The sequence below is a fragment of the Zootoca vivipara genome, chromosome 17 (genome assembly GCF_963506605.1).
Source record: "Zootoca vivipara chromosome 17, rZooViv1.1, whole genome shotgun sequence".
Taxonomy (NCBI): Eukaryota; Metazoa; Chordata; class Lepidosauria; order Squamata; family Lacertidae; genus Zootoca; species Zootoca vivipara.
In genome coordinates this window covers 35,226,169-35,251,800 of record NC_083292.1, presented here as the reverse complement: position 1 = coordinate 35,251,800, position 25,632 = coordinate 35,226,169, and the positions used below count along the sequence as shown (strand labels likewise).

General features: G+C 49.0%; 2 protein-coding genes across 5 annotated transcripts in view; one reads left to right on the top strand and one right to left on the bottom strand.

The window, feature by feature from the left end:
• The window catches only part of LOC132591387 (uncharacterized), a 32,656-nt gene extending 13,951 nt beyond the window's left edge, over positions 1–18,705 (bottom strand). Inside the window, exon 1 of the mRNA XM_060269893.1 lies at positions 17,277–18,705. The gene's annotated coding sequence lies outside the window, so the exon portion shown is untranslated. The remainder of the gene's footprint in view (positions 1–17,276) is intronic.
• The window catches only part of DENND4B (DENN domain containing 4B), a 60,640-nt gene that overhangs the window by 20,400 nt on the left and 14,608 nt on the right, over positions 1–25,632 (top strand). For 2 of the 4 annotated variants that reach the window (XM_060269889.1, XM_060269890.1), the window contains exons 4-18: positions 124–193; positions 1,587–1,756; positions 2,636–2,877; positions 4,629–4,695; positions 6,119–6,177; positions 7,505–7,649; positions 11,267–11,442; positions 12,577–12,677; positions 14,843–15,058; positions 15,940–16,085; positions 16,954–17,093; positions 19,835–19,958; positions 20,767–20,973; positions 24,352–24,480; positions 25,093–25,246. In XM_060269889.1, the coding sequence (XP_060125872.1) occupies positions 124–193; positions 1,587–1,756; positions 2,636–2,877; positions 4,629–4,695; positions 6,119–6,177; positions 7,505–7,649; positions 11,267–11,442; positions 12,577–12,677; positions 14,843–15,058; positions 15,940–16,085; positions 16,954–17,093; positions 19,835–19,958; positions 20,767–20,973; positions 24,352–24,480; positions 25,093–25,246 (2,146 nt within the window). Of the gene's footprint in view, positions 1–123; positions 194–1,558; positions 1,757–2,635; positions 2,878–4,628; positions 4,696–6,118; positions 6,178–7,504; positions 7,650–11,266; positions 11,443–12,576; positions 12,678–14,842; positions 15,059–15,939; positions 16,086–16,953; positions 17,094–19,834; positions 19,959–20,766; positions 20,974–24,351; positions 24,481–25,092; positions 25,247–25,632 lie in introns of those variants that run through there. The other 2 variants (XM_060269891.1, XM_060269892.1) reach the window with 2 other exon arrangements.

The following is a 25,632-nucleotide window of genomic DNA, read 5'->3' as shown; positions in this document are numbered from 1 at the left end:
TAGGATAGCTGGACAAATACTCTTGATTTGGTCCAGGCAGATTTCTCTGTTCCTGAGGCTGCTTTTTCTGTGGTCCAGCCAATTGCTTTCCTCCACCTTTTCTTGCCTATCTCTTCTCCGCAGTGGGGACCAGCCCTCTACATCTGCTACAAGATGGCATTGGCAAAAGGGAACACTCTGGTTTATGAAGCAGGTATGTCTTGGACAGAGGACGCATGGCTCTTACGGGCCTTATTGAGCTCCCTGTGTGTGTTGCCTTATCTTTTTTAAGAAACTGCCATCCTGTCGCCCGGCTCTAACACGGGGGCAAGGGGACATTTGGCCCTCCAGGGGCCAGTGGATTCTAACTCTCCTCTGCTCCACCGAGGATGCTCTGATCGAAGCGCTGTAGCTCAATGTCAGAGCATCTGCTTTGCCTCCAGAAGGTTCCAGGTTCAATCCCCAGCGTCTCCAAAGGGAGCCCCCTGCCTGAAACCCTGGAGAGATGCTGCCAGTCAGTGCAGGCAATACTGAACCAGGTGGATCAGTGATTGGAGCACTCGCTTTATATTACCAACTTCTCTTGCTATACAAAGTGTGACCGGAAAGTTCAGTGAACGGCAACAGAAATCGGACATACAGTCGGCATTGGAAACCCACGAAATGCTCACGGAGATGCTGTAACTCGAAAGACAGTGTGTGAGTGGTTTAAGCGTTTCCGTGACGGGTGGCAAACCATCAAAGACGACCCTCGGTCTGGCAGACCGTCAGCGAGCAGAACAGCGGCAAATGTCGACAGAGTTTGTGAGTTATTGATGCGGGAACGGCGTTTGTCCATCCGAATGATGGCGGAAGAATTGCATATTCTGCGTCAAATCGTTACTGAGTTGTCCCGCCCTCCATCTTCTCCCAATCTGCCCCCACTGGATTTCTTTCTTTTTCCAAAACCGAAATCCACACTGAAAGGGCACAGATTCTCCAATATTCCACACGTCCAAGTTGCTGTGGCGAGGGAACTGAAAGCAGTACGAAAAGAGGACTTCTCCAGAGGTTTCCAACAACTCTCTGAACATTGTCAACAGTGCATTGTATCAGAGGGGGCCTACTCTGAATGCCTGTAAGGAATGTATGTTCGAATATTTCTCATTGTCCGGTTTCTGTGACCATTCACCGAACTTTCGGGTCACACCTTGTATATCAGCTGCCACGCTGATGGAGTTGGTCCTGATTTTTGAGGAGCGTCACTGTTGGGAGAGATGGCGTGGGGGGAGGACACCTTTTGAGATGTGTGGGTCCTAGCATGCTGAGAGCTTCTCCGGTTAAAACCAGCACCGTGAAACTGGGCCTCAAAGCCAGTGAACTCAGGCGAAACCTGATTGCACCTCCCCGAGGTTCCAGAGGGGAGCCTCAGAAACGTTGGAGTAGTCTTCAAGGGCAAGTCCCATGTAGAGCAGAGTGCAGTAGTCAAGCCTGGAGGTTGCAGGGAACCATGGATCAGTGGAACGGGATCCCCACTTCCTGGGAATGGGTAGACCCTGAGGGATAGTTGTAATTAATTGACGGGGAGGGACCGAAACAGTTTCCTCCCATTTCTCTTCCCCTTCCAGGTCTCCTTAGTCGCTACCCGGAGGAGGACAATGAGGCTTTCCCGTTGCCGGAGTCCGTGGCTGTTTTTTGCCTCCCCATGGGTGCGACCATCGAGAGCTGGCCGGCCGACACGAAATACCAGCTTCCTGTCTTCTCCACCTTCGTGTTGACCGGGGCTTCGGGAGACAAGGTAGTCGGGTTGCAAGGTGGTGGGAACTACTGTTTGGGATGGGTCAGAAAACTTGGGGTGGGTGGCATCGCCTCTCAGGGAGTAATCAGATATTTGGGGTAGAGGGTTGTGCTACTTGGCAGGACTGTACCAACTTAGTGCATGTGTGGGAGTTTTGTTGCAGACAGATTAGGGTGCATATTTGTTTTATTTGGGTGCTTCTGCAACAGAGGCGTCTGGCAATCTACATGAAAAAAAGGTTTTTTAAAAATGATTGGTTGGTTGCATTTATAACAAATAATAAAAACATATTTAAACATTATAGAAACATTTCCAATGAAGATGCAAACTAGCAAAGATCTCAACTTAAAACGTGACACACAAAAAACTTGAATCACAGCCCCAAAACCAATAGGCAGAGAGTTAACAACCTATAAAAACAGTCTTTAGAAGACCCATGCCATAGGGTGGATCTTAAAACATTCAAATTTCAGAGTCTTGGGAATCTTCCAAAGACCAGCAAGTGAGCTATTCTGATTAGCGTTCATTTGTCATGTTAGCACCAATATTATTCTGGCATTTGCTCCTTCATCATGCGTGCACAGCATGGCAATTGGCAAACAAGTCCGCAGATGTTTCTAGTCCACAATATTTATTACAGAAGCCTGTCCCGCACACATAACACACCTATAAACATAACAGTGTCAAATACCCTTTGTTTGGCCAGATTGACAACAATAAGAAGAAGAAAAATCATTATCCCTGTTCTCCAAAGATTCCCTTCCAGGTCGCCTGGATTTACTCCTCACTCACCCTAGGTGAGCAACTGTTTCACCAAGGTTGCTCAGCATTCTGACCTTCCTCCTTCCCCTCTTCGGCTTCTCTTGCTCTCACTCCCAGGTGTATGGTGCCGCCATCCAGTTCTACGAATCCTTCCCGCGGGAACGCCTCTCAGAGCGGCAGTGCATGTGGCTAAACCTCCTCACCATCGTCGACCGGCGCCCCATCACCAGCAAATCAGTGCATACACGCAAGAGCATCTGCGTCCTTTCCCACTGGCCCTTTTTCGACGTCTTCCGGAAATTCCTTACTTTCCTGTACCGCTACAGCATCTCGGGGCCTCACGTTCTTCCACTCGAGGCGTAAGTTGGGGATGCGGCCAATAGGATCGGGGCCTCTGTGTGTGGTTGCGAGGCCTGAAACGTAAGCAGAACCTTACTTAGATAATGGCCACAGATCTCTCTAATTTGATATGGGAGGTGGCAGACTGTCTCGCCAGACTGGTGCATTCTCTGGTTATCTCCCGCTTGGACTACCGCAATGCGCTCTACGTGGGAATACCTTTGAATGTGACCCAGAAACTACAACTAATCCAGAATGTGGCAGCTAGACTGGTGACTGAGAGCGGCCACTGAGACCACATAACACCGGTCCTGAAATACCTACATTGGCTCCCAGTACATTTCCGAGCACAATTCAAAGTGTTGGTGCTGACCTTGAAAGCCCTAAACGGCCTCGTCCAGTATACCTGAAGAAGTGTCTCCACCCCCATCGTTCAGCCCAGACACTGAGGTCCAGTGCCAAGGGCCTTCTGGTGGTTCCCTCCCTACGAGAAGTGAGGTTACAGGGAACCAGGCAGAGGGCCTTCTTGGTAGTGGCACCCGCCCTGTGGAACGCCCTCCCATCAAATGTCCAGGAAATAAACAACTGTCTGACTTTTTGAAGACATCTGAAGGCAGTCCTCTTTAGGGATGTTTTTAATGTTTGGTGTTTTAGCGTGTTTTTAATATTCTGTTGGAAGCCTCCCAGATGGGAGGGGTGCATAGCTGCCAAGTTATCCCTTTTTTAAAGGGATTTTCCCTTATGCTGAATAGGCTTCCTCGCGAGAAAAGGGAAAACTTGGCAGCTATGGAGGGGTGTAAATAATAGCTTATTATTATTATACTCGTGGGTGTCTGGTGAAGGTGAATGTTGGGAGATTCAGGCCAGGGAAAGGAAAGGTCTTCTTCACACAGCACAAAATTAAACTGCAGAACTCATACAGGAGGCAGAGGGGGGGGCCGCCAATGCCACTGTCAACATCATTATTTTTTATTGATTGGTTAAATTTCCATACTGCCTTTCAAGGTGGTTCTCAACATAAAATTGCAATATGAAAAACACAAAATACATAATAAGAACAGAAAACAAACCAATAACCCTCCCCCCACTCTCTCACAACACATTTAAAATTGGCATCAGATGTCAACACATTGGCATCAGATGTCAATTAGCCCAAGGCCTGGTTGAAGAGGAACATTTTCTCCTGGTGTATAATGAAGGCAGCAGCCGAACCTCCCTGGGGCGAGCATCCCACAAACGGAGCCAACGCAGAAAAGGCCCTGTTCTTGTGTTGCCACCCTCTGGACCTCACGGAGGATGCACACGAAGAAGGGCCTCAGGGGGTGGTCTCGGGGTCCGGGTCCGTTCATTTAGGGAGAGGTCTTGCGATCCTAGTCGTTTAAGGCTTTTGGGGGGTCAAAACCAGCACTTTGAATTGGATCCAGAAACCAGTCGTAAGCCAGTGCAGTCAGACCAGGATTGGGGTAATACAGTGGTACCTTGGTTTAAGTACACAATTGGTTCCGGAAGTCTGTACTTAACCTGAAGCGTACTTAACCTGAAGCGAACTTTCCCACTGAAAGTAATGGAAAGTGGATTAATCCGTTCCAGACGGGTCCGCGGAGTACTCAACCTGAAGCGTACTTAACCCGAAGTATGAGTGTAATTGGTTCTGGAAATCCGTACTTAGCCTGAAGCGTACTTAACCTGAAGCAAAGCTGATTGTGGTTGTGTGTGTGTGTGTGTGTAGGGGTGTTCTTCTTCCCTGTGACTTTTCTGTTCCTCTTTCTAGGCACATCTCTCATTTCATGCACAATGTCCCCTTCCCATCTCCACAGCGGCCTCGGATCCTGGTTCAGGTAAGCAGAAAGCGGAGGAACCCAGAGCCTTTGCTCATCCTGTTGTTGGTGGGGGGGAGGGAGGCGTTGCAGGTCGCGCTTTCCCTGGGGGGGGAATCAGCTGGCGGGGGGTGGGGGTGGGAGGAAATACAGTGGTGCCTTGCTTAACGAATGCCCTGCTTAACGAAATTTCCGCTTAACGAAAGGATTTTTCGAGCGGAGGTTGCCTCGCTAGACGAATGCGTTTTACGAAAAATTCGTCTAGCGAATCGCGGTTTCCCATAGGAATGCACTGAAATTCAATTAATGCGTACCTATGGGCAAAAAAAAAGTCGAAAAAAATTCAGTGCATTCCTATGGGATTCGCTAGACGAATTTTTTGCTATAAGAAAAGACCCGTGGAACGAATTAATTTCGTCTAGCGAGGCACCACTGTAGTTCCATTGTGTCAGCAATAGGGCAGTGGCAAACTCAGAGGTGCACGCTCCCTTCATAATAGTCACAACCGCACTTCCTTGCCGCCGTACCCCCCCTTTATAAGATTATGCATTACAAACACTTCGAGTTACAGACTCTGCTAACCCGAAAGTAGTACCTCGGGTTAAGAACTTTGCCCCAGGATGAGAACAGAAATCATGCGGCGGCAGCAGGAGGCCCTATTAGCTAAAGTGGTTAATAACAGTTTCAGGTTAAGAATGGACCTCCGGAAAGGGGTTAAGTTCGTAAGCAGACTCCTTGTTTCAGTGGGAGTGAAAGGACTTCTCTGAATGTTGCGCTCTCCTTCCCTTGCTTTCTCTCTCCCCCCTCTCTGCTCTCCACCAGTGGGAGTTAGAGGACTGGCCTGTGCTCCCCTGGCCTACTGATGAGACAGAGTTAGGTGGCAGAATCCTGAGCTGGTAGAATAGACTGTACCACTTTGGATTGCAAGCGGGGGCTACTGCTTTTAAGCATTCCCCATTCATTTATTAAAAATGAAAGACACCTAGCATCAGAAATGACTGTATCAGAGGAGAAGTTCCAGTCCAGCCTTCTCTCTCTGTGCTTATTCCCCCTGCCATGCAAAAAGCTTTCCAAGGTGTAATCCACTCCCTTCAATCTGGCTTGACACAGTCCAGGTGTTTTTTTTAGCCACCACCTTATAAACCAGGCCTGTTCTGTAGAGCAGTGTTTCCCAACCTTGTGCCTCCAGCTGTTTTTGGACTACAACTCCCACCATCCTTAGCTAGCAAGACCAGTGGTCAGGAATGATGGGAATTGTAGTCCGAAAACAGCTGGAGGCACAAGGTTGGGAAACACTGCTGTAGAGTAATGTGGTTAAGGACAACTTTTGGTCTGCACTGCTGATTGTATGGGCTGTATCTAAAGCTGTGTTTTCTCTGAAAGGAATCACTCAGGAGTCGGTTCTTCTCTGTCTCTCCCCTCTCCCTTCTTTTTGCCTGTACAGATGTCTTCCTACGATAACATGCTCCTGTGCCAGCCTGTTTCATCTCCTCTGCCACTCAGGTATGCTCTTCTGATGTTATTAGATCTGCTGCTAGCTTAACTCCAGTTTCGCCCAAGGGAGCTTCTGCCTGTACCAGCGTGTCACATAAAACTACGGTCTGGCTCATGCGGGACCATGTTCAAAGCGTAACTCTTAGTATACAAACAGCTTGGGATGAGCTTGCCTGTGAGATCAATTTATCCCATACATGCCTACTTGACCTCTGCAATCTGCAGAACTGGGACTGTTGCAGGTGCCACTCTGTATGTGTAATAAATTTATATCTCATTGTGCCAGCTTTGGAACTCCCTGCCTATTGACATCAGCCAAGCACCTGTGCTAGATTACTTTCAGTGCCTGCTTAGAAACATTTAAAGCAAGCCTATCCTAGACATGTAAGGGACGTGGGTGGCGCTGTGGGTTAAACCACTCAGCCTCGGGCTTGCCGATCAGAAGGTCGGCAGTTCGAATCCCCGCGATGGGGTGAGCTCCCGTTGTTCAGTCCAAGCTTCAGCCCTCCTAGCAGTTTGAAAGCACGTCAAAGTGCAAGTAGATAAATAGGTACCGCTCCGGCGGGAAGGTAAATGGCGTTTCCGTGTGCTGCTCTGGTTCACCAGAAGCGGCTTTGTCATGCTGGCCACATGACTCGGAAGCTGTACGCCAGCTCCCTCGGCCAATAATGTGAGATGAGCGCGCAACCCCAGAGTCGGTCACGACTGGACCTAATGGTCAGGGGTCCCTTTACCTTTATCCTAGACGTGTAGTACACTGACATGTGTTTTAATCTGGTTTTTTAGAACTATTTCTAAAAGGTTTCATATAGCTGTTTTTAACTGCTTTTGTTTCCACTGTGTACATTTAAAGGTAAAATTACAGGAAGCAAAGATGAAAACGTGTCGGCCTCCACATGTCTGGATAGGCTTCCCTAACAAAAATGCTTTTTTTCAGGTGCCAAAAAGTTTTAGATTAAATTCAGTAGTATTTCTTTAATACGGAATTAGTGGGGGCTGGTGGAGAAGCTGCCTTGATCTTCGCCTCAGGTGTCAAAGTGTTTTGGGCCGGCCCTGTTACTTGTATATATTGTGGGGGAATGTAGCTTTCCTGGGATGGTGGAACTGAGTGAGTTGGGTTCTTAAAGGGCTTAGTGCAGGCACCCCCAAACTGCGGCCCTCCAGATGTTTTGGCCTACAACTCCCATCATCCCTAGCTAACAGGACCAGTGGTCAGGGAAGATGGGAATTGTAGTCCAAAACATCTGGAGGGCCGAAGTTTGGGGATGCCTGGCTTAGTTGGTCATTTGCCCCCTCGGTTTGCCTTTTCAACGACCACGACCTTCTTTCCTTACAGTGGCGCCAGCTTCCTCACCCTGCTGCAGACGCTGGGTCCTGAAAACGCTGTGGCCCTTCTTGTGGCGGTGCTCACGGAACAGAAGCTGCTCATCCACTCCCTGCGGCCGGATGTCTTGACCAGTGTGGGCGAAGCCTTGGTCTCTGTGAGTCGGGGGTCCTGGGTGGCCTTGAAGGTTCAGGTGGGGCAGAAGGCAGGGGGCAGCAGTGGGCAAAGCCAGAGACCATGACAGGACACAGCCAGCGAAGCTACAATCACCCCATACCTTTAAAGCTCTATGATGGTGGTTTCAACTGTTGTGGCTTCCCCCGAGAATTCAGCCATGATTAAATGGGCCCAAGACTTTGGCCATAACGTAGATATGAGCCAATGGGAAAACTTATGGAAAGTAAATTGGTAATTTACAGCATGCTATAAAGGGACGCGGGTGGCGCTGTGGGTTAAACCACAGAGCCTAGGACTTGCTGATCAGAAGGTAAGCGGTTCAAATCCCTGTGACGGGGTGAGCTCCTGTTGCTCAGTCCCTGCTCCTGCAAACCTAGCAGTTTGAAAGCACGTCAAAGTGCAAGTAGATAAATACCATATTTTTTGCTCCATAGGACACACCTGACCATAGGACGCACCAAATTTTTCTAGGAGGAAAACAAGAAAAAAATATTTTGCTTTCTTGAATTGTCCTAGGCATAGCAGCCAACTCCTAGAGGCCTAGGTGCCTTTGCGCCCATTAAATATTTGATGAAGCTTCTTTTGCAAAGGGGGAAAGCTCAAATTTTTTTAGGATCAGCTCAAAGTTGTGCAGCTTTTTTTTGCAAATGGGAAAAGCCCCATTTTGGCGGGAGGGGTCAGATCAGAGTTGTGCATCTTTTTTGCAAAGGGGGAAAGCTCCATTTTTTAGGATCAGCTCAAAGTTGCTGAGTTTCCTTGCAAAAGGAAAAAATTCTGTTTTTATGGGATTCAACTCACAGTTCTGCAGAGAAAAGGAAAGAGACCTATTTCTACAGTTTCCAGACAGATAATCTAATCAGCCAGTCACGTCTCCCTCTGCAGACAACAAATGAGGCCTAGGCAGGGGGCCGGGAGGGGCCGGGAAGGGAGCTAGCTCTCTTATCCCCCCCCCATCTCTTTGCAATCAGCTGCTGAGCGGGTTCCTTTCTCTTTCCCTCTTGTTAGCCTTTAGCTCTTTCCTTTTTTTAAAAAAAATGCACGATCTGCCTTTAGCCCCTGGGCAATTCGGCTCCAGGGACCACGCATTCGCTCCATATGACGCACAGACATTTCCTCTTACTTTTTAGGAGGAAAAAGGTGTGTCTTATGGAACAAAAAATACGATAGTTACCACTACAGCGGGAAGGTAAACGGCATTTCCGTGTGCTGCTCTGGTTCGCCAGAAGCGGCTTTGTCATTCTGGCCACATGACCTGGAAGCTGTACATCGGCTCCCTTGGCCAATAACGCGAGATGAGCGCCGCAACCCCAGAGTCGGTCACGACTGGACCTAATGGTCAGGGGTCCCTTTACCTTTTTATACTCTAAGGGAGAACCTTCAAAAAATGTTATATCGTTGGTATTTGACCCCCTGGAGACTATCAAAAATGTATAGAAGCGTCCCCAATACCTGCTGGAGTTGTAGAGAACCAGGCAGTATCAAGTATCATATGTGGTGGGTGTGTAAAAAGATCAAAGCCTTCTGGAATGATATTTATTTAGAACTTCTAAAAATGTTAAAAGTACCACTTCTTTAAAAAAAAAACAGAATCGTTTTTACTTGGCATTACAGGGCCTGATATTCCCTGGAACGTAAGAAAAGTTTTCCTATACGCCACAGTATCTGCGAGGGTACTCATTGCTACGTATTGGAAAAGTGATAAAATCCCCTCTAAATCAGAATGGGTATTGAAGCTTGTAGAATATGCCAAACTAGACAATCTGTCTGAAAAGATCAAAGACAAGCCTAAGCAGGAGTTTATTTCAAATTGGGAAGCTTTCAAGAAATACCTCGAGAATAGTTTCTGTAATTTAAACTCGGTAGCAGCCTTTGAACAACCTCTGTAAAGAATTTACGCAAAAAGGAAGAAAACAAAGATATTTTTGCTTTATTTCTAAACAAGTAGACAAGCTTATGCAACAAGTTTAAGATGAATGAAATATGGAAAGGACAGGAGGTCAGAGGCTTTGGAAGAAAAAATTATTGTTAAAGTGTGTTTTTTGTGATTTTTGGTGACTCAGTTTATTGACAACAATGAATGTACGTCTATGTTGTATAGATGCGAGTAAGTATAATAAAGCATAATTTAAAAGGAAAAGGAAAAAGAGAATTCTGGGAGCTGCGGTTTTGTTAAGGCCTCCGAGAGCTGCTAGGAGATCCCTTTTCCCCTCCTAATAATAATACCTTCATTGTCAATGTACAACCTGTGTACAATGAAATTAACCGAGCTACAATGGAATGAATACAATGAAATTAATGGAGCTACAATTCCCAGAGGATTGATTGTTAAAGCACCCTGGGAATTGTAGCTCTGGGAAAGGAAATAAAAGGTCTCCTAACAACTCTGGGCACCCTTAACAAACTACAATTCCCAGGATTCTTTTTTTTGGGGGGGAGCCATGACTGTTTACAGTGGTATCATGTTGCTTTAAATACATAGTGCAGATGGGATCTTTTATGTCCTGGTCGCTGCTGGATTCTGAGGTTGCGACATGACCCAACGGACAGAATTCTGCATCATCGTTGGACATCTTTTTCCCTCTCTGGAGATGCCGTGGTGTTTCTGATACCGGAAAATTCCTCTCACAAGTCTACAGCCCCGTTTAAAGCACCATGATGCCACATTAAACAGTCATAGCTTTCCCCCAAAAATAATTCTGAGAGCTGTAGTTTCTTAAGAGTTGTTAGGAGACTCCTTTCCCCTCATGGAGCTACAATATTTATTATTTATACCAGGCATTGGCAACCTCCGGCCCATTTATCTGGCCCACAGGCCCCCCGTGAACCGAGCCACCCATTCGGCATGCGCCCCGCGCGCTGCAGTAAACCGGCGCAGCGCGGTGTGGGGACTCGCCGACCGGTGCTGGAAATCGCGTCTATGCAGCCACAGAAGTGATTTCTGGCGCTGCGGACATTTTGGAAATGCGCAGCCAGCACTGGAAATCGCTTCTGCGCAGCCGTGGACATGCGCAGAAGCCATTTCCGGTGTTCTGGACATGAGCAGCGCAGCACCGGAAATCGCTTCTGCGCCTGTCCGGCCCATGTCTGGCCCACGGACGATAGCTCATCTGACTGGGCTTCCCCAGCCACTCTGGGTGGCTTACAGCGCATAAAGAAAATTGTAGTACCCAGAGTGGTTTAACCAGGCATAGGCAAACTCGGCCCTCCAGATGCTTTGGGACTACAGCTCCCATCATCCCTGACAAGTGGTCCTGTTAGCTAGGGATGATGGGAGTTGTAGTCCCAAAACATCTGGAGGGCTCAGTTTGCCTATGCCTGGGTTTAACAATCCTTCTTCCCAGGAAACTCTGGGAGTTGTAGCTCTGTGAGCGGGAATTCTCATCAGCCATAAAAAAACTACAACTCCCATAATTTTTTTTTGGGGGGGGGGGAGGGAGGGAGAGAAGTTTGAAGTGGGATAGCACTGCTTCAAATGTGCAGTGCATATGGGCCCCCGGTCTCCTCCATCTAGGCCTCGCAACGTATTTTTATTCCCCTGCCAGATCCTTCCAGACCTTCCAACGCCCCCAGCCCTCACCTCTGTTTTTGCCCCCCCAGATGATATTCCCACTGCACTGGCAGTGCCCATACATCCCCCTCTGCCCGCTCACCCTGGCTGACGTGTTGTCCGCTCCGGTGCCCTTCATTGTCGGGGTGCACTCCAGCTACTTCGACCTCTGTGACCCGCCACACGACGTCATCTGCGTTGATCTGGACACCAACACCATCTTCCAGTGAGTGCCGGATGGGGAGGGGGGGCGACCTGCTCCCCATCCCCCCTTGCAAGGACTCCCCGTTGCCCCCTTCTATCTTTTTTTTTAAACCCGTTTGTTTTATTAAATTTTAAGAGATCGGCACAAATCGTACCTGCGTCAATATAAATGACTTTCGGGGCTAAAGATTTCCCTCATTTGTATTACAGTAATTAGCAAAGGGTGCCCCCCCCCCGCCGCCGCACTTCACGTGGAGCAGTGGTTAGAGCAGGCATCCCCAAACTTCGGCCCTCCAGATGTTTTGGACTACAATTCCCATCTTCCCCAACCACTGGTCCTGTTAGCTAGGGATCATGGGAGTTGTATGCCAAAACATCTGGAGGGCCGCAGTTTGGGGATGCCTGGGTTAGAGTGTCAGGCCAGGTGCTAGGAGACCTGGGTTCGAATCCCCACTTGGTCACGAGGCTCATTCCCTGGGACAAGTTCTTGCCTCTCAGCCTAAGCTACCTCACGAGGTTGTTTGGGGGAATAAACAAGGAGAACCATGAGGCCATCTTGAGCTCCGTGGAGAAAGAAATAAGGTGGGATATAAATGCTACAAATAAATAAAAATCATAATTATAATAATTATTTATTATTTATACCCTGCCCATCTGACTAGGGTATAAATAATAAATTATGGGTTAAAACAGTTGTTTTTTGTTAATTCAAGGCTCTTCAGTGGCTGTTCCTCTATAGATAAATCTGTGGGTCTTTCCATTAGTATCCCACTGTTCCTCCAAGGAGCTCAAGGTGGGGAATACATTTTCCCCCTTATTTCCCCCCCCCCTGTAACGTAGGGTAGGCCAAGAGTGAGCAACTGGCCTGAGGTCACACCCGTCAAGGTTCATGGCTCAGAGGGGATTCGAACCCTGCTCTCTCCCAGCTCCTAATCCAGAAGTCTGGCCGCCCTGCATCTCACTCCCCCTTTGCTGTTTGTGTGAGCTTTTATGTCGGGGCACCTGATGGGGAATCGGTGCGGCTGTGAAACTCTGGGAAGGGGTCCTCTTTGCAAGTGGGGAGCAGGCGGGGAGGAGTAGGGTGGGGGGACGCCGTGGCTGCGGGGCGGGTCAGCAGGAGGCACTAACCGTAAAGGCAGCTTTCCTCCATGCGCAGGTGCGAGGAAAGGAAGCTGCTGTCGATCCGGTCGCTGCCTCGGAAACCTTGCAAGGTGCTCTTGGCTTGCTTGAACTCCCTGTACCATCAGCTGGATGAAAGTGAGTAGCAGGTGCAGGCATGAGAGAGATGAAGGCAGTGGAGCAGGGGGGGGGGGCAAATGGGGCAACACTAAACCATGGCTAATGCTCCTCTCTTTCCTCCAGACAAGCAAGAGGCATAACCATGGTTCAAGGACATATTCCACCCAGGCAGAAACACTCAAGGAAGGTGTGCGGCAGGGTCTGTGGGGGCATCTGGCCAGGGGAAGTCCCAAGAGCAAAATAGAGAGGCCCGGAAGGCCCTCCCCTAGGTCTGCGGTTCCCTGTTGTTAATGCGAGCCAACAAACCCTGGTTTAGGCCTCTCTATGTGGCCCTTAGTACTTTCCCCAGGCCACACCCCTCAGAACTCTGCTCAGCCACACCCCTCTTCCCAGACCACACTCCTCAGAACTCCCCTTAGCCACGCCCCTCTTCCCAGGCCACACCCCTCAGAACTCTCCTCAGCCACGCCTCTATTCCCAGGCCACACCCATCAGAACTCCCCTTAGCCATGCCCATCTTCCCAGGCCACACCCCTCAGAACTCTCCTCTGCCACGCCACTCTCCCCAGGCCACACCCCTCAGAGCTCTCCTCAGCCACGCCCCTCTTTCCAGGCCACACCCCTCAGAACTCTCCTCAGCCACACCCCTCTTTCCAGGCCACACCCTCTCATCACCAACCCTGCTTCTCACCCTCTTTGAGTGTTTTGGCCTGGCTGGGGATGTGCCCCTGAGCTCTGATCATGGCTCTTTGCTTGCCTGGGTGGATGATAGAGAGACGAGTCTGTGTAGGAACTAGCCTACTGTACAATGCCGTACAACTTGTCATTTTGTTTATCCACCCACTTTTGCCTCTAGCTCCACCCACCAGGCCCCAGGCATGTAGCAAGGGAGGGGCCCCTGGCCCGCCCCTGGCCTCCTCCACCCGAGCAGGAAGAAGCAGAGCACCGGCCAAGCAGAGCAGCAGCGCCAACCTGGAGAGACTGTGCATGTGCGGACATGCGCAGTCTGTCCTGGCTCGTCCTGGCACGCGCGTGCATCGTGACGTCACAACACATGCGTCAGGACGCATGCGTGCTGTGGAGCAACGCCCCGCCCCCAGTGGGTGCCGCCCCGGGCAGCCAAGCGGCACTGTTCGCCACTGCCAGCCGCACGTGGCCCTCGGAAGGCTACCCATAACAGTATGCGGCCCTGGGACGGAGAGCGTCTCCCAGCCCCCTGGGCTGGATCTGGCTTTGTACGAGTCAGGTTCCTTTCCTCCTCTTCCCCTCTAGCAGAATAAGCATCCCTTCTACTTCCAGAGAAAGAGATGCTTCCGTATACTAGTTCCCAGGAATCATATTTGTGGAGAGTGTTGTTTCACTCAGGGGTTGCTTTGGGGCTGCGCATTGGGGCATATGGTTGACCACAGTGAGAACAGGATATTGGACTTAGACGGCCAGTGGCCTGACCCAACAAGACTCTTCTGATGTTCAAATGCTTGTGTGCTTCCTGTCCCAGAAGACTGGGCCCCGCTAGTACCAAACTACCTTTTTTGTAACATGGTTTCTATGTTTTATTTCTGCATACCCTTTAGGGATTCTTTTTCTGGGGGGGGGGGAGGTAATATTAAGAGGCTTACAAATTAGAAATGAACAGGGGGGTCCAAACTTTTTTCAAAGAGGGCCAGATTTGATGAACTGAACATGCATGAAGGCCAACCAAAGTTGTTGAGTTTTTTTAGGATTGAAGTTGCTGAGCTTTTCTTTACGATTTTATCCCAAAGTTGTTGAGCTTTTTTTTTTTTAATTGAACTTGTTCAGCATTTTTGGAGATTTTACCCCAGGAAATAAAATGACACAAGGGCCGGATTAAATCGACCGGCGGGCCGGATTAGGCCCTCGGGCCGGACTTTACACATTCCAGGCTTAGAAACAAATTATATTGCAACCTTTTCAGAATCATAAAATTTGGGAATGATACCCATAAGAAGATGGGTCCGAGCTCCACGTTGGGCTTCATCTAGTCCTGTATTGGACTAGATGACCCTTGCGGTTCCCTTCAAACTCTACAATTCTATGATTCTGTGATGTAATCCTGCTGACGGGATCCCTGATAGGTTGGCCACCCAGCCTCCACTTAGAAACCACTAGGGTAAGAGAGCTTGAATACCTCCTTAATGTCCTTGTCGCCCTCTCCTCTGCAGTGTACAACCGGCCCGTTGAGGAGGCCACCCTGGAATTCCTGCTGACCGACTATGACGTCATCTATGGCCGGCGGAAACAGCTGGAACTGGACATCCAGGGGGCTTTCCTGCGCTTCATGGCCTGCCTCCTGAAGGGCTATCGCTGCTACCTCCTGCCCATCACGCAGGCGCCCTCTGAGAAGACCCGCGACTCAAGTAGCCTCTTCAACCTCCAGGGTACGGCAAGAAAGGGGAGGGAGCTGTCGCGGCGCTCAGGTCCTTCGTGGGAGCTTCTCCTGGAGGACAGGATGCTCAGCTAGAGGGGCCATGGGCCTGATCCACCAGCCAGGCTCTTAGAACCATAGAATTATCTGGCCCAGCTCCCTGCAGTGCAGGAATCTTTTGCCCAGCGTGAGACTCGAACCCACGACCCTGACATTAAGAGTCTCATGCTCTTCCAACTGAGCTATCTTCTTATGTTCCAGTGAGGGAGGGCAAATTCATGGAGGATATCGGCAGCTTCTGGTCACAGTGACTGTATTCTGCCTCCCAAGATAAGATAGACCATCGAGATGTATAAAATGTAGACCTGCGTTTTAGTGTGATTTTCAGCTTTGGCATTGATCTTTTCTTTTGCCGTTTAAATAGTTTTTCTGATAATTCCATCGCTTTATTTTTGCAAAACCTCTTTGAGGTTTTTTGCTTGTTTTCTGCAATCATATGATAGATAAATTTTACGAGATGTGTAGATAACAGCAACCAAAAAATGTTTGAGGCTTTCTGCTTGTTTTTTATAAGCGGTATACAAACTTTATGAAATGTGTTTTATGACACATGTGTTGAGCCTGGTTTTTAGCTTTGACGTTGATCTGAATTATTTTTTCCAATGTTTAAAATAGCTGTTTCATGGCTTACATTTTTTTGCAAAACCTCTGAGGTTTTTTGCTTGTTTTCTGCAATCATACAGTACATAAATTTCATGAGATGAGTAGATAACAACGGCAACAACAAAGGCAATATCTTGAGTGCCAATTTGAACCTGAGTCCACCTGGCCCTAGTCCAGTGCTCTAACCACTACACCATCACTGCCTCCCATTTCCCCCCCTCCCCAATCCAGGCTTCCTGAAGTCACGTGACCGGGCGTATCACAAGTTTTATGGGCAGCTCCTCCGCACCCAGCTCTTCACGCAGTTCATTGAGGAGTGCTCCTTCGTCAACGACCGTCACACGTCCCTAGAGTTCTTCGACTCCTGCGTGGAGAAGGTGACAGGAAGGGAGCTAAATGTGGGTTCAGCTGGGGGCCCAGGAAATGGGTGCTGAACAGTCTATGGGTGCTGATCAGGCTATTGAACAGTCAAAATGAGATTTAGTGAATTTCAACTGTCGAGTGTGCTATTTAAAGCAATGGGGGGATACTTCAGTCAAGGGTGGGGGGCTGTCCCCGCAGAACTTAATCCAGTCCCAGTACAGTGGTACCTTGGTTCTCAAAACGCCTTGGTACTCAAACAACTTGGAACCCAAACACTGCAAACCCGGAAGTAAGTGTTCCAGTTTGTGAACTTTTTTCGGAAGTCGAACATGCTCCATTTTGAATGTTATGCTTCCGATGTGAGTGCCACGCTTCCGTTTTGAGTGTTACGCCGAGGTCTGTCTGTTTTTGCTATTTATTTTGCGTTTTTGTTTTTGCGGCTCTTTTTGTTTTCTTTTTGTGACTGTGTGGAACCCAGTTCAGCTACTGATGGATGGATTGTGTGACTGCGGTACATTGTTTATCGCTTTCATTTTATGGATCCATGGTCTCGTTAGATAGTAAAATTCATGTTCAATTGCTGTTTTAGGGGTTGTTTTTAAAAGTCTGGAACGGATTAATCCATTTTGCATTACTTTCTATGGGAAAGCACGCCTTGGTTTTGGAACGCTTTGGTTTTGGAACGGACTTCCGGAACGGATTAAGATTGAGAACCAAGGTACCACTGTAAGGGTTTTGCAGTCTACAAGAGCTCCCTCATTAAATTTAAAGAAGGACTTTTAAAAGTGACCGCTTCCTAGATCCCCTGATGTGAGGCCATGACGCCACGTTAATGCACTTCACAAGATCTCTCTCTCTCCTGCCATCGCTGTTCCTGCTCAGGTGCAGGTGGACCTGGAGAAGATGGAGGAAACTCCCCTGATTGAACTAGACGACACTCACGGCAGCGAACATACCGTCTTCATCATGCCCCCAGAGGAGCCCACCGGACCCAATGGTGCCGAGCTGCCACCGCGCTACCAGTGAGTTCTGCTGGAATCACAGCATGGCAGAGTTGGGAAGGGGCCCCTCAGGAGTCATCTAGCCCAACCCGCTGCGATGCAGGAATCACAGCTAAAGAGTCCCCAGCGGATTGCCATCCAACCTCTTGTCTAAAAAGCCTCTATCCACCACCTTTGGTTCCACTACCGAACAGTTCTTACTACCGTCTTTCCCACATTTTAAGACACCGTCTTATCACTTTTTTTCCTCAAAAAAACACTGGGTGGCTTATTTTCAGGGAATGTCTTACCGGTATTTTTATTACATCAGGAGCAGTGCCCCTCTTGCTCCCTGTCTCCCTGCGGGGCAGGACTCTTGACTGAAAGAAAATGACGGGCAACAGCCACCACCAAGCTCCATGAGAGGGAGTCTGAGGGAAGGGAGGTGTGTGCATCGCTGGCCCAGCCCTCTCTCCCTGGCCCTGGGATGTTCGTGAGGGAGGGAAGGAGCTCCTCCGAAGGGCTGCTCTCTCTCTCTCCCCTCACAGGTGGGGACTCACTTAATAGCAATCTGCTACACTGGAGCTTCTTAAATTTAAACCAGTACAGTATAATGGAATCTATCTGTGTGATGCAGTCGTAGCAGTAGCCTATACTAAAGCAAATAAGGATCTCTACCAGCCAGCCAACTGCCCAAGACTTAAGAGCGAAAGTTCCAACAATGTAGCACTTTGTAGCACTGATAGCAAAGAGGCTACCGGCTGAGATACTGTAGAAAACAAAGCAGCCAGCTGAGCAGCAATTAAGATGGTAAATGGTAGCAATTAAGTAGCAATTGAGCCAGCAGAAAGCGGGGTGAGATAATCTGCTGGTCCTAACAACCCGTCCGTGTTTCTCTTACCCACAAAATGTTAACTTTTGTGTAGGGTGTAGGGCAGTGTTTAGCAGCTCCTAAACAGCGAGAAGGGGAAAGTCCTTAATCCCCAAGGCAAGGACTGCGCCACCGGCAGCGATCCCGGTACCGGTACAAATCCTTAAAGGGGAAGCTCTACAGACAAGCAATGGAAAGAAAAAAGAATCCTCACTTTTTAAAAGGCTATTAAAAGGGGGAAAGGTGGGGGGAAGCGAGAGGTGGGCTGTGTGTGTGTGTGTGTGAGAGAGAGAGAGAGAGAGAGAGAGGCGGGGGGGGGGGGGGGAGAGAGAGAGAGACGCGCACACAGAGTCTCTCCCTAAAGGGGAAGGCAGCGTCTTCAATCGCCCCTCTTTTTTCCCTCGTGCTTTCATCTTCTCCCCACCGCAAATGCCACTTTTCTCCTCTTCACCAAGCAAGCAGAGCTCACACAGCCTAGCTAAAAAAAAATATTTTGGAATCCTTTTACAGGTATTTTAAAAAATGCTTACAGAAACAGGAGGGGGAATCACGAGGCTGCAGGAACGGCTCTACGGTGCATTTTTACAAGCTTTTAAAAGAAATGCGTGTCTTTGGAGCGACAGTAAAATGGGGAGAGATTTTTATGGGGGAGAGTTGGCTGGCGGGAGGGGGGAAGGGTCTATCACTATGTCTTATTTTCGGGTTATGGCTTATATCGCGCAACTGCTTAGAAATCCTGCTATGTCTTATATTATGGCTACGTCTTAAAAAGGGGGAAACACGGTATCAGGACGTTCCTCCTAACCTGTAGTCGGAATTTCTTTTCTTGCAACTTGAATGCCTTGATTCAGGTCCTACCTTCTGGAGCAATGGAAATCTAGCTTGCTCCATCTTCTACATCTACCTCCAAATATTTGAAGAAGACTTCTGTGTCACTTACCATAGCACACATTGATTTTGTGTGTATAAATTAGGGTGTGGGGGAAATGTAAATGGTTTAGATCATTTTGTTCAAACGTTGAGAGAGAGCATAGCTTGAGATTTCATTTTTGTTTTTTTGGGTTGCATCAGAATGTTGACCCTACTCAGATAAGACCCTTTGAAATTAATTAGTGGTCAATGCAGTCATCGTGGTCACACCTTGAGGTAACCAGCAGAAACCAGGGTGGGGCTGCGCAAGTAAGCATGTTGGTACAGTGGTACCTCGGGTTGCGTACTCAATCCGTTTTGGGGTGCCGTCCGCACCCAAAAAAGTACGCAGCCCGAGTGTTGCTTCCGTGCATGCGCGAAGCGCCGATAGAACGCTTCTGCGCATGCGCACGCAGCGGAACCCGGAAGTAAACACTTCTGGGTCCACATGGTTCTTAACCCGAAAGTACGCAACCCGCAGTGTACTCAACCCGAGGTATGACTGTATATCAACTCTTGACATGGAGAGGAGATCCTCTTTAGGGAAGGGTTATAACTCAGCAGCAGAACAGCCCCTGCCTTGCAAGAAGAATTCCGATCCCAAAATCTCCAGAAAAGATGCCTGTCTGAAATCTTGGAGAGCGCTACTACCAGTTCGTGTCAGCGATATTGAGCTAGATGCAGCAGCAGTCCAACTCAAGTGACCCATTTTCCTATTTACTCAAAACAGTGAGGACTAGAATCTTGCCTTCCTTTTGCAGGAAGGGACTGCCGCTCAGTGCTAGAGCATCTGCCTTGCAAATTTGCATGAAACCCCGGAGAGCTGCTGACTGTCAGTGTGGTCAGTACTGAGCTAGGGGGACAGCGGTCTGACTCTGTATATGGCTGTTCCTATGTGCCTGTTTAGAACTATTCAGAAGCAGGAGGTCTAGAAACTTGCTTTATTTTAGGGGAAGGCCACAACTCAGTTAGCCGACCGCCTCCTTCTCTCTTTTCACTCCAGGTACGACGGCTTCCCCAGGCTGCAAGCCAAGCTCTTTGAGCGTCCCCAGGACCAGCTCATGCCCTCACTCTGCCAAGCCCGGACCAGCGCTCCCAGCAGCCCAGCTCCACGCAGGACCAAACAGGTAGGGTTTATGCCTGGGCTTGCAGGAATGGCTACAGGTGTCCCCAGCCACTCTGTGGCTTATAGCACATAAAAAATTGTAAAACATGAGACGTAACAAATTTCCCGATACAGGGTTGCCTTCAGATGTCTTTCTAAAAGTCAGATAGTTGTTTATTTCCTTGACATCTGATGGGAGGGCGTTCCACAGGCCGGGCGCCACTACCGAGAAGGCCCTCTTGCCTGGTTCCCTGTAACCGCTTCTCGCAGGGAGGGAACCACCAGAAGGCCCTCGGAGCTGGACCTCAGTGTCTGGGCTAAACAATGGGGGTGAAGACGCTTTGAAGTGCTTTAAGGACACTTTCACATTGCACATTTAAAGCCCTGTGTGTGAAATAATCATTTTAAATAGACATGGCTTCCCCCACAAAGGATTCTGGGAACAGGGTGCTGAGAGCTGTTAGGAGACCCCATTCCCAGAGCTGTTTGGGCATTTGATCCCTCTTCCCAGGGAACTCTGGGAGTTATAGCTCTGTAAAGGGAATAGTGGTCTCCTACTCTCAGCACCCTTAACTGAACACAGTCCCCAAGAGTCCTACGGAGGAAGCCATGACGGTTTGAAAAGATACCACAGGGTAGTATGGTTCAGATGCGGCCCTAACCCTGGTTGATTAACTTCAGCAGCTCTGCTCTGGGTAGAAATAACCCTGGCTAATCGCTATTGACCTTGGGCTACGGTGCGGTTGAGAAATAAATTGTTCGAGTTCCATTGTGACCTTCTCCCTCTCTTCCCCCCCCCAAACCCCACAAATCTTCCCCACCCCTTCCAGGAAATGAAGGTAGCCCAGCGGGTGGCTCAGAAGTACTCCGCGATGCCCGACATGTGGGCCAAGTGCCTGCTGGGGCACTGCTACGGCCTGTGGTTCATCGCTCTGCCCACCTACGTGCGGGCTGCAGCCTCCAAGGTGCGGGCCCTGCAGATAGCCTACGAGGTGCTCAAGCAGATGGAGACCAAGAAGGTGGTGCTTCCCGATGAGGTAGTTGCTGGAGCCTGATGCTGTCTCCCCGATGTTTAGTGTACAGCAGGCATCCCCAAACTCGGCCCTCCAGATGTTTTGGGACTACAACTCCCATCATCCCTGACCACTGTTAGCTAGGGATGGTGGGAGTTGTAGTCCCAAAACATCTGGAGGGCCGAGCTTGGGGGTGCCTGCTGTCCAAAATTGGTTTGGTCCTTTGAATTCATCTGAACCTGCTGCTTAGCACAAGAGCCTGCAGTGCAGGAAGCTTGCAACTGGGGACACCAGAGGCCATCTGCTCCAACCCCTGCTCAATGGAGGGATCTTGTCCCTGTAGCATCCCTGGCAGGCAGCTGCCCAGTCTCCACCTGCATCCATCTAGTGGAGGAGAGCTGGCCACCTCCCGAGGAAGTCTGTTCCATTGCTGGACAGCTCCTAGGACAAAAGTTAACACTTTAAAGTGCTTTTTGCCGTTTTAATATAATTATTCTTTATTTCCCACTTTTTATATATTTTACATTGTTTTCAGTTCTACATTTAATACTGTACTTAACTAATTATACTATGTTTTATGTGCTCTGTTTTCTTGCTACCTTTTATAAACACACACACACACACACACACACACACACACACACACACACTGGTACCTTGGTTCCCGAACGGCTTGGCTCCTGAACAAATCGGCTCCCGAATACTGCAAACGCGGAAGTGAGTGTTCCGGTTTGCGAACGTTTTTCAGAAGCCGAACGTCCGACGCGGCTTCCGCAGCTTCTGATTGAGTGCAGGAAGCTCCTGCAGCCAATCGGAAGCCGCGCCTTGGTTTTCAAACGTTTTCAGAAGTCAAATGAGAAGTTAAAATACTCATTTAAACATCCTTAAAATATCAATGACTTCCCTCCCTCTCCTTCCATGGTTCATTTTGCATATCATAAATCCCTGCATATTTTACAAAAACTAAACCGTTCAATATTCCATTATTACATCCATCAAAACTTTTTTACATTATTGCTACCTTCTCTGCTGGTTATTGACCAATATAGATACATACATGTAAAATACAGTGGTACCTCGACTTACAAGAAACTCGACGTACGAATGTTTCGAGTTTGGCCGCTCTACTATTGATCATTGTCTAGTGCTTGACTATTTCATCTACAAATATGTGAAACACTGGAAAAAGTCACTATGCGGCCTTTGTGGACCTAAAGGCAGCATTTGACTCCGTGTCTAGGGGAAGGCTTTGGGCTAAACTGGCAGATATGGGCATCAACAGAAGGCTATTACTCCTGTTAATTAAATTACATGAAAATACTGTAATACCCTTCAGATAAGACTTGCACAGGATGGCAGACTTTCCAATGGAATTCCAGTTCAAAAAGGGGTTAGACAAGGATGTTTACTGGCCCCATTTTTATTTAACATCTATGTTAATTCCTTAATCACATGTTTGCATGTAATTGATACTCATCCACCTGTGTTTTCCAGTGGCAGGGTGTTTCGAGTTATGAAGAGCGCTCCGTCCGCCATTTTGGATGCAGTTTAGATAGGATTTTTTCAACTTCCGATTTTTTTATTTTTTATTTTTTCCCCATTGGCTTCAACTTCCGATTTTTTCAACTTACGAAGGTCCGTTCGGAACGGATTAACTTCGTAAGTCGAGGGACCACTGTAACAACAACAACAATAAAAAATAAAATAAAACACAATACAGGGCAATACGTTTCCCCTGATTCTTGGCCTGAATCTGCTTCCCAATCCTCCTCCTGTGCCGCCCTCTGGAGCAGCAGAGAGCAAGTCTTCTGCACTTTGCTCACAAGAAAGCCCTTTAGATCAGCAGCGAGGAATTTCTAGCCTGCCGGCCTAATTGCAGCCCATGAAGCAAGTGTCTCATTCTGCCTTACATGCGGAAGGTGCCAAGTTCAATCACAGGCATCTTAGGGTTTTTTAAAAAGGGGGTCTTGAGTAATAGGGACAAGAAAGACCTCGTGTGCCCCGAGCTGCCTTGCAAATCAAGGTAGGACGATACTGAGGTTATATGGCCTTGCAGAACCTCAGAAATCTGTGGGCCTTCCAGAGCTGCCCTTCTCAGAGTATCTTGGGTGAAAGGAAGTACAGTGGTGCCTCGCTAGACGAAATTAATTCGTTCCATGGGTCTTTTCTTATAGCGAAAAATTCATCTAGTGAATCCCATAGGAATGCATTGAATTTTTTTTGAATTTTTTTTTGCCCATAGGAACGCATTAATTGATTTTCAATGCATTCCTATGGGAAACCGCGATTCGCTAGATGAATTTTTCGTAAAACGCATTCGTCTAGCGAGGCAACCTCCGCTCGAAAAATCATTTCGTTAAGCAGAAATTTCGTTAAGCAGGGCATTCGTTAAGCGAGGCACCACTGTAAACAATACCAAGTCAAATTGTAGGTTTGAGGTTAAATCCTAACGAGACAGAAGTACTGTTCTTGGGGGACAGGGGGCGGGCTGGTGTGGAGGACTCCCTGGTCCTGAACGGGGTAACTGTGCCCCAGAAGGACCAGGTGCGCAGCCTGGGAGTCATTTTGGACTCACAGCTGCCCATAGAGGCGCAGGTCAATTCTGTGTCCAGGGCAGCTGTCTATCAGCTCCATCTGGTACGTAGGCTAAGACCCTACCTGCCTGCGGACTGTCTCGCCAGAGTGGTACATGCTCTAGTTATCTCTCACTTGGACTTCTGCAATGCACTCTACGTGGGGCTACCTTTGAAGGTGACCTGGAAACTGCAATTAATCTAGAAGGCGGCAGCTAGACTGGTGACTGGGAGTGGCCGCTGAGACCATATAACACCGGTCTTGAAAGACCTACATTGGCTCCCAGTACGTTTCTAAGCACAATTCAAAGTGTTGGTGCTGACCTTTAAAGCTCTAAATGGCCTCGGTCCAGTATACCTGAAGGATCGTCTCCACCCCCACCGTTCTGCCCGGACACTGAGGTCCAGTGCCGAGGGCCTTCTGGCGGTTCCCTTGCTGCGAGAAGCAAAGCTACAGGGAACTAGGCAAAGGGCCTTCTCGGTAGTGGCACCCGCCCTGTGGAACACCCTCCCATCAGATGTCAAAGAGATAAACAACTACCTGACATTTTGAAAACATCTGAAGGCAGCCCTGTTTAGGGAAGTTTTTAATGTGTGACATTTTAATGTATTTTAATCTTTGTTGGAAGCCGCCCAGAGTGGCTGGGGAAACCCAGCCAGATGGGCAGGGTACAAATAAATTATTATTATTATTATTATTATTATTATTATTATTATTATTATTATTATGTTTGTTGCATGGGATTCTCCCTTGGCAAGGGGTAAGGCAGGGAAGGGGATAAGCGATCCGCAACCGTTCATGCCCTCTCTTTGCCCTCCCGCTTCTCAGGTTTGCTACCGAATCCTGATGCAGCTGTGTGGTCAATACGGCGAGCCTATCCTCTCCGTCCGAGTGCTGCTGGAGATGAAGCGGGCTGGCATCGTGCCCAACACCATCACCTATGGCTACTACAACAAGGTACCTTGCTTGCTCGCTTGCAGACCTCTCCACTTCCCCTTGTGCCGCCTCGGCTCCGTCAGAGGGGATTCTGCTTCAACAGGGCACAGGGTATAAGGACGAGTGTCCGGCGTCCGCTGTTCCCCCTGGGGCTTGGGGGGGAAACCCGCAAAGAGAAGTGGCGGTGATTATGAGAGGCTTTCTGGCCCAGAGTCAGGTCTGAGGAGCTGAAAAGACAAATCAGCACCCCGGAGAGCTCCTAGCAAGCCCAGCTGGCTGAGCTATAGGAGATGTTGTCTCAGCGCAAGGCCAGAGTCCTGAGAGGGCTTCGAACCGGTACCCGATTCTGCAGGCCTGTGCTCCTGTGCGGTTGTGGAATGGAAGAGCCTGTAGGGGACTTGCACCGGGGACTCTGAGGATGAGAGAAAGAGCCACATATTCAGGCCAGGCAACTGCCTAGTTTCCCCCCTAAACATTATTTCTCACCCAATTTAGGGAGGGGACGAAAGCTTTATAACTGGGGATCAGAATCCCTTGCTGATCTTCGGCAAATTGCCCTGAGATCTACCCGAGAGCTCCCTTCCGCCCGCCACTTGCTATGTTATCATCTCACCTCCTCCTGCTCATCCGTAGGCCATTTTGGAATGCAAATGGCCATCCGGTACCCAGGGAGGCCGCCTCCGCTGGGCCAAGCTGCGCAACGTCGTCCTGGGGGCTGCCCAGTTCCGCCAGCCCCTGCGTCAGCGTCAGCGCGAGGCAGAATCGCAGAGCGTCAGCAGCCAGTCAGGTATGGGAACCTTGCCTTATGAGGAACGGTTGAAGGAGCTGGGTATGTTTAGCCTGGGAAAGAGGAGGCTTGAGAGGAGACATGATAGCCATCTTCATATAGCTAAAGGGCTGTCACATGGAAGGTAGGGCAAGCCTGGCAAGCCGATGGAAGGGGCCTTACTACCTCAGGTGTTGCCTGGGAGAATAACCCCTGGCGGAGGCAGTTCAGGGAGAGATAAATACGTTGAGGAGGGAGAGTGTTGATGGTTGAAAGGTGCCTTGATTTCCGCAAACTGCTTTGAAGTGGGGTCTGGGGGGTGAAGCAGGTTCAGAAAGGTGACATCTATAGGTCATTGGGATGGATACGCTAGCAGGTTAATTGTGATGCAAAGAACTTAAAAGGTT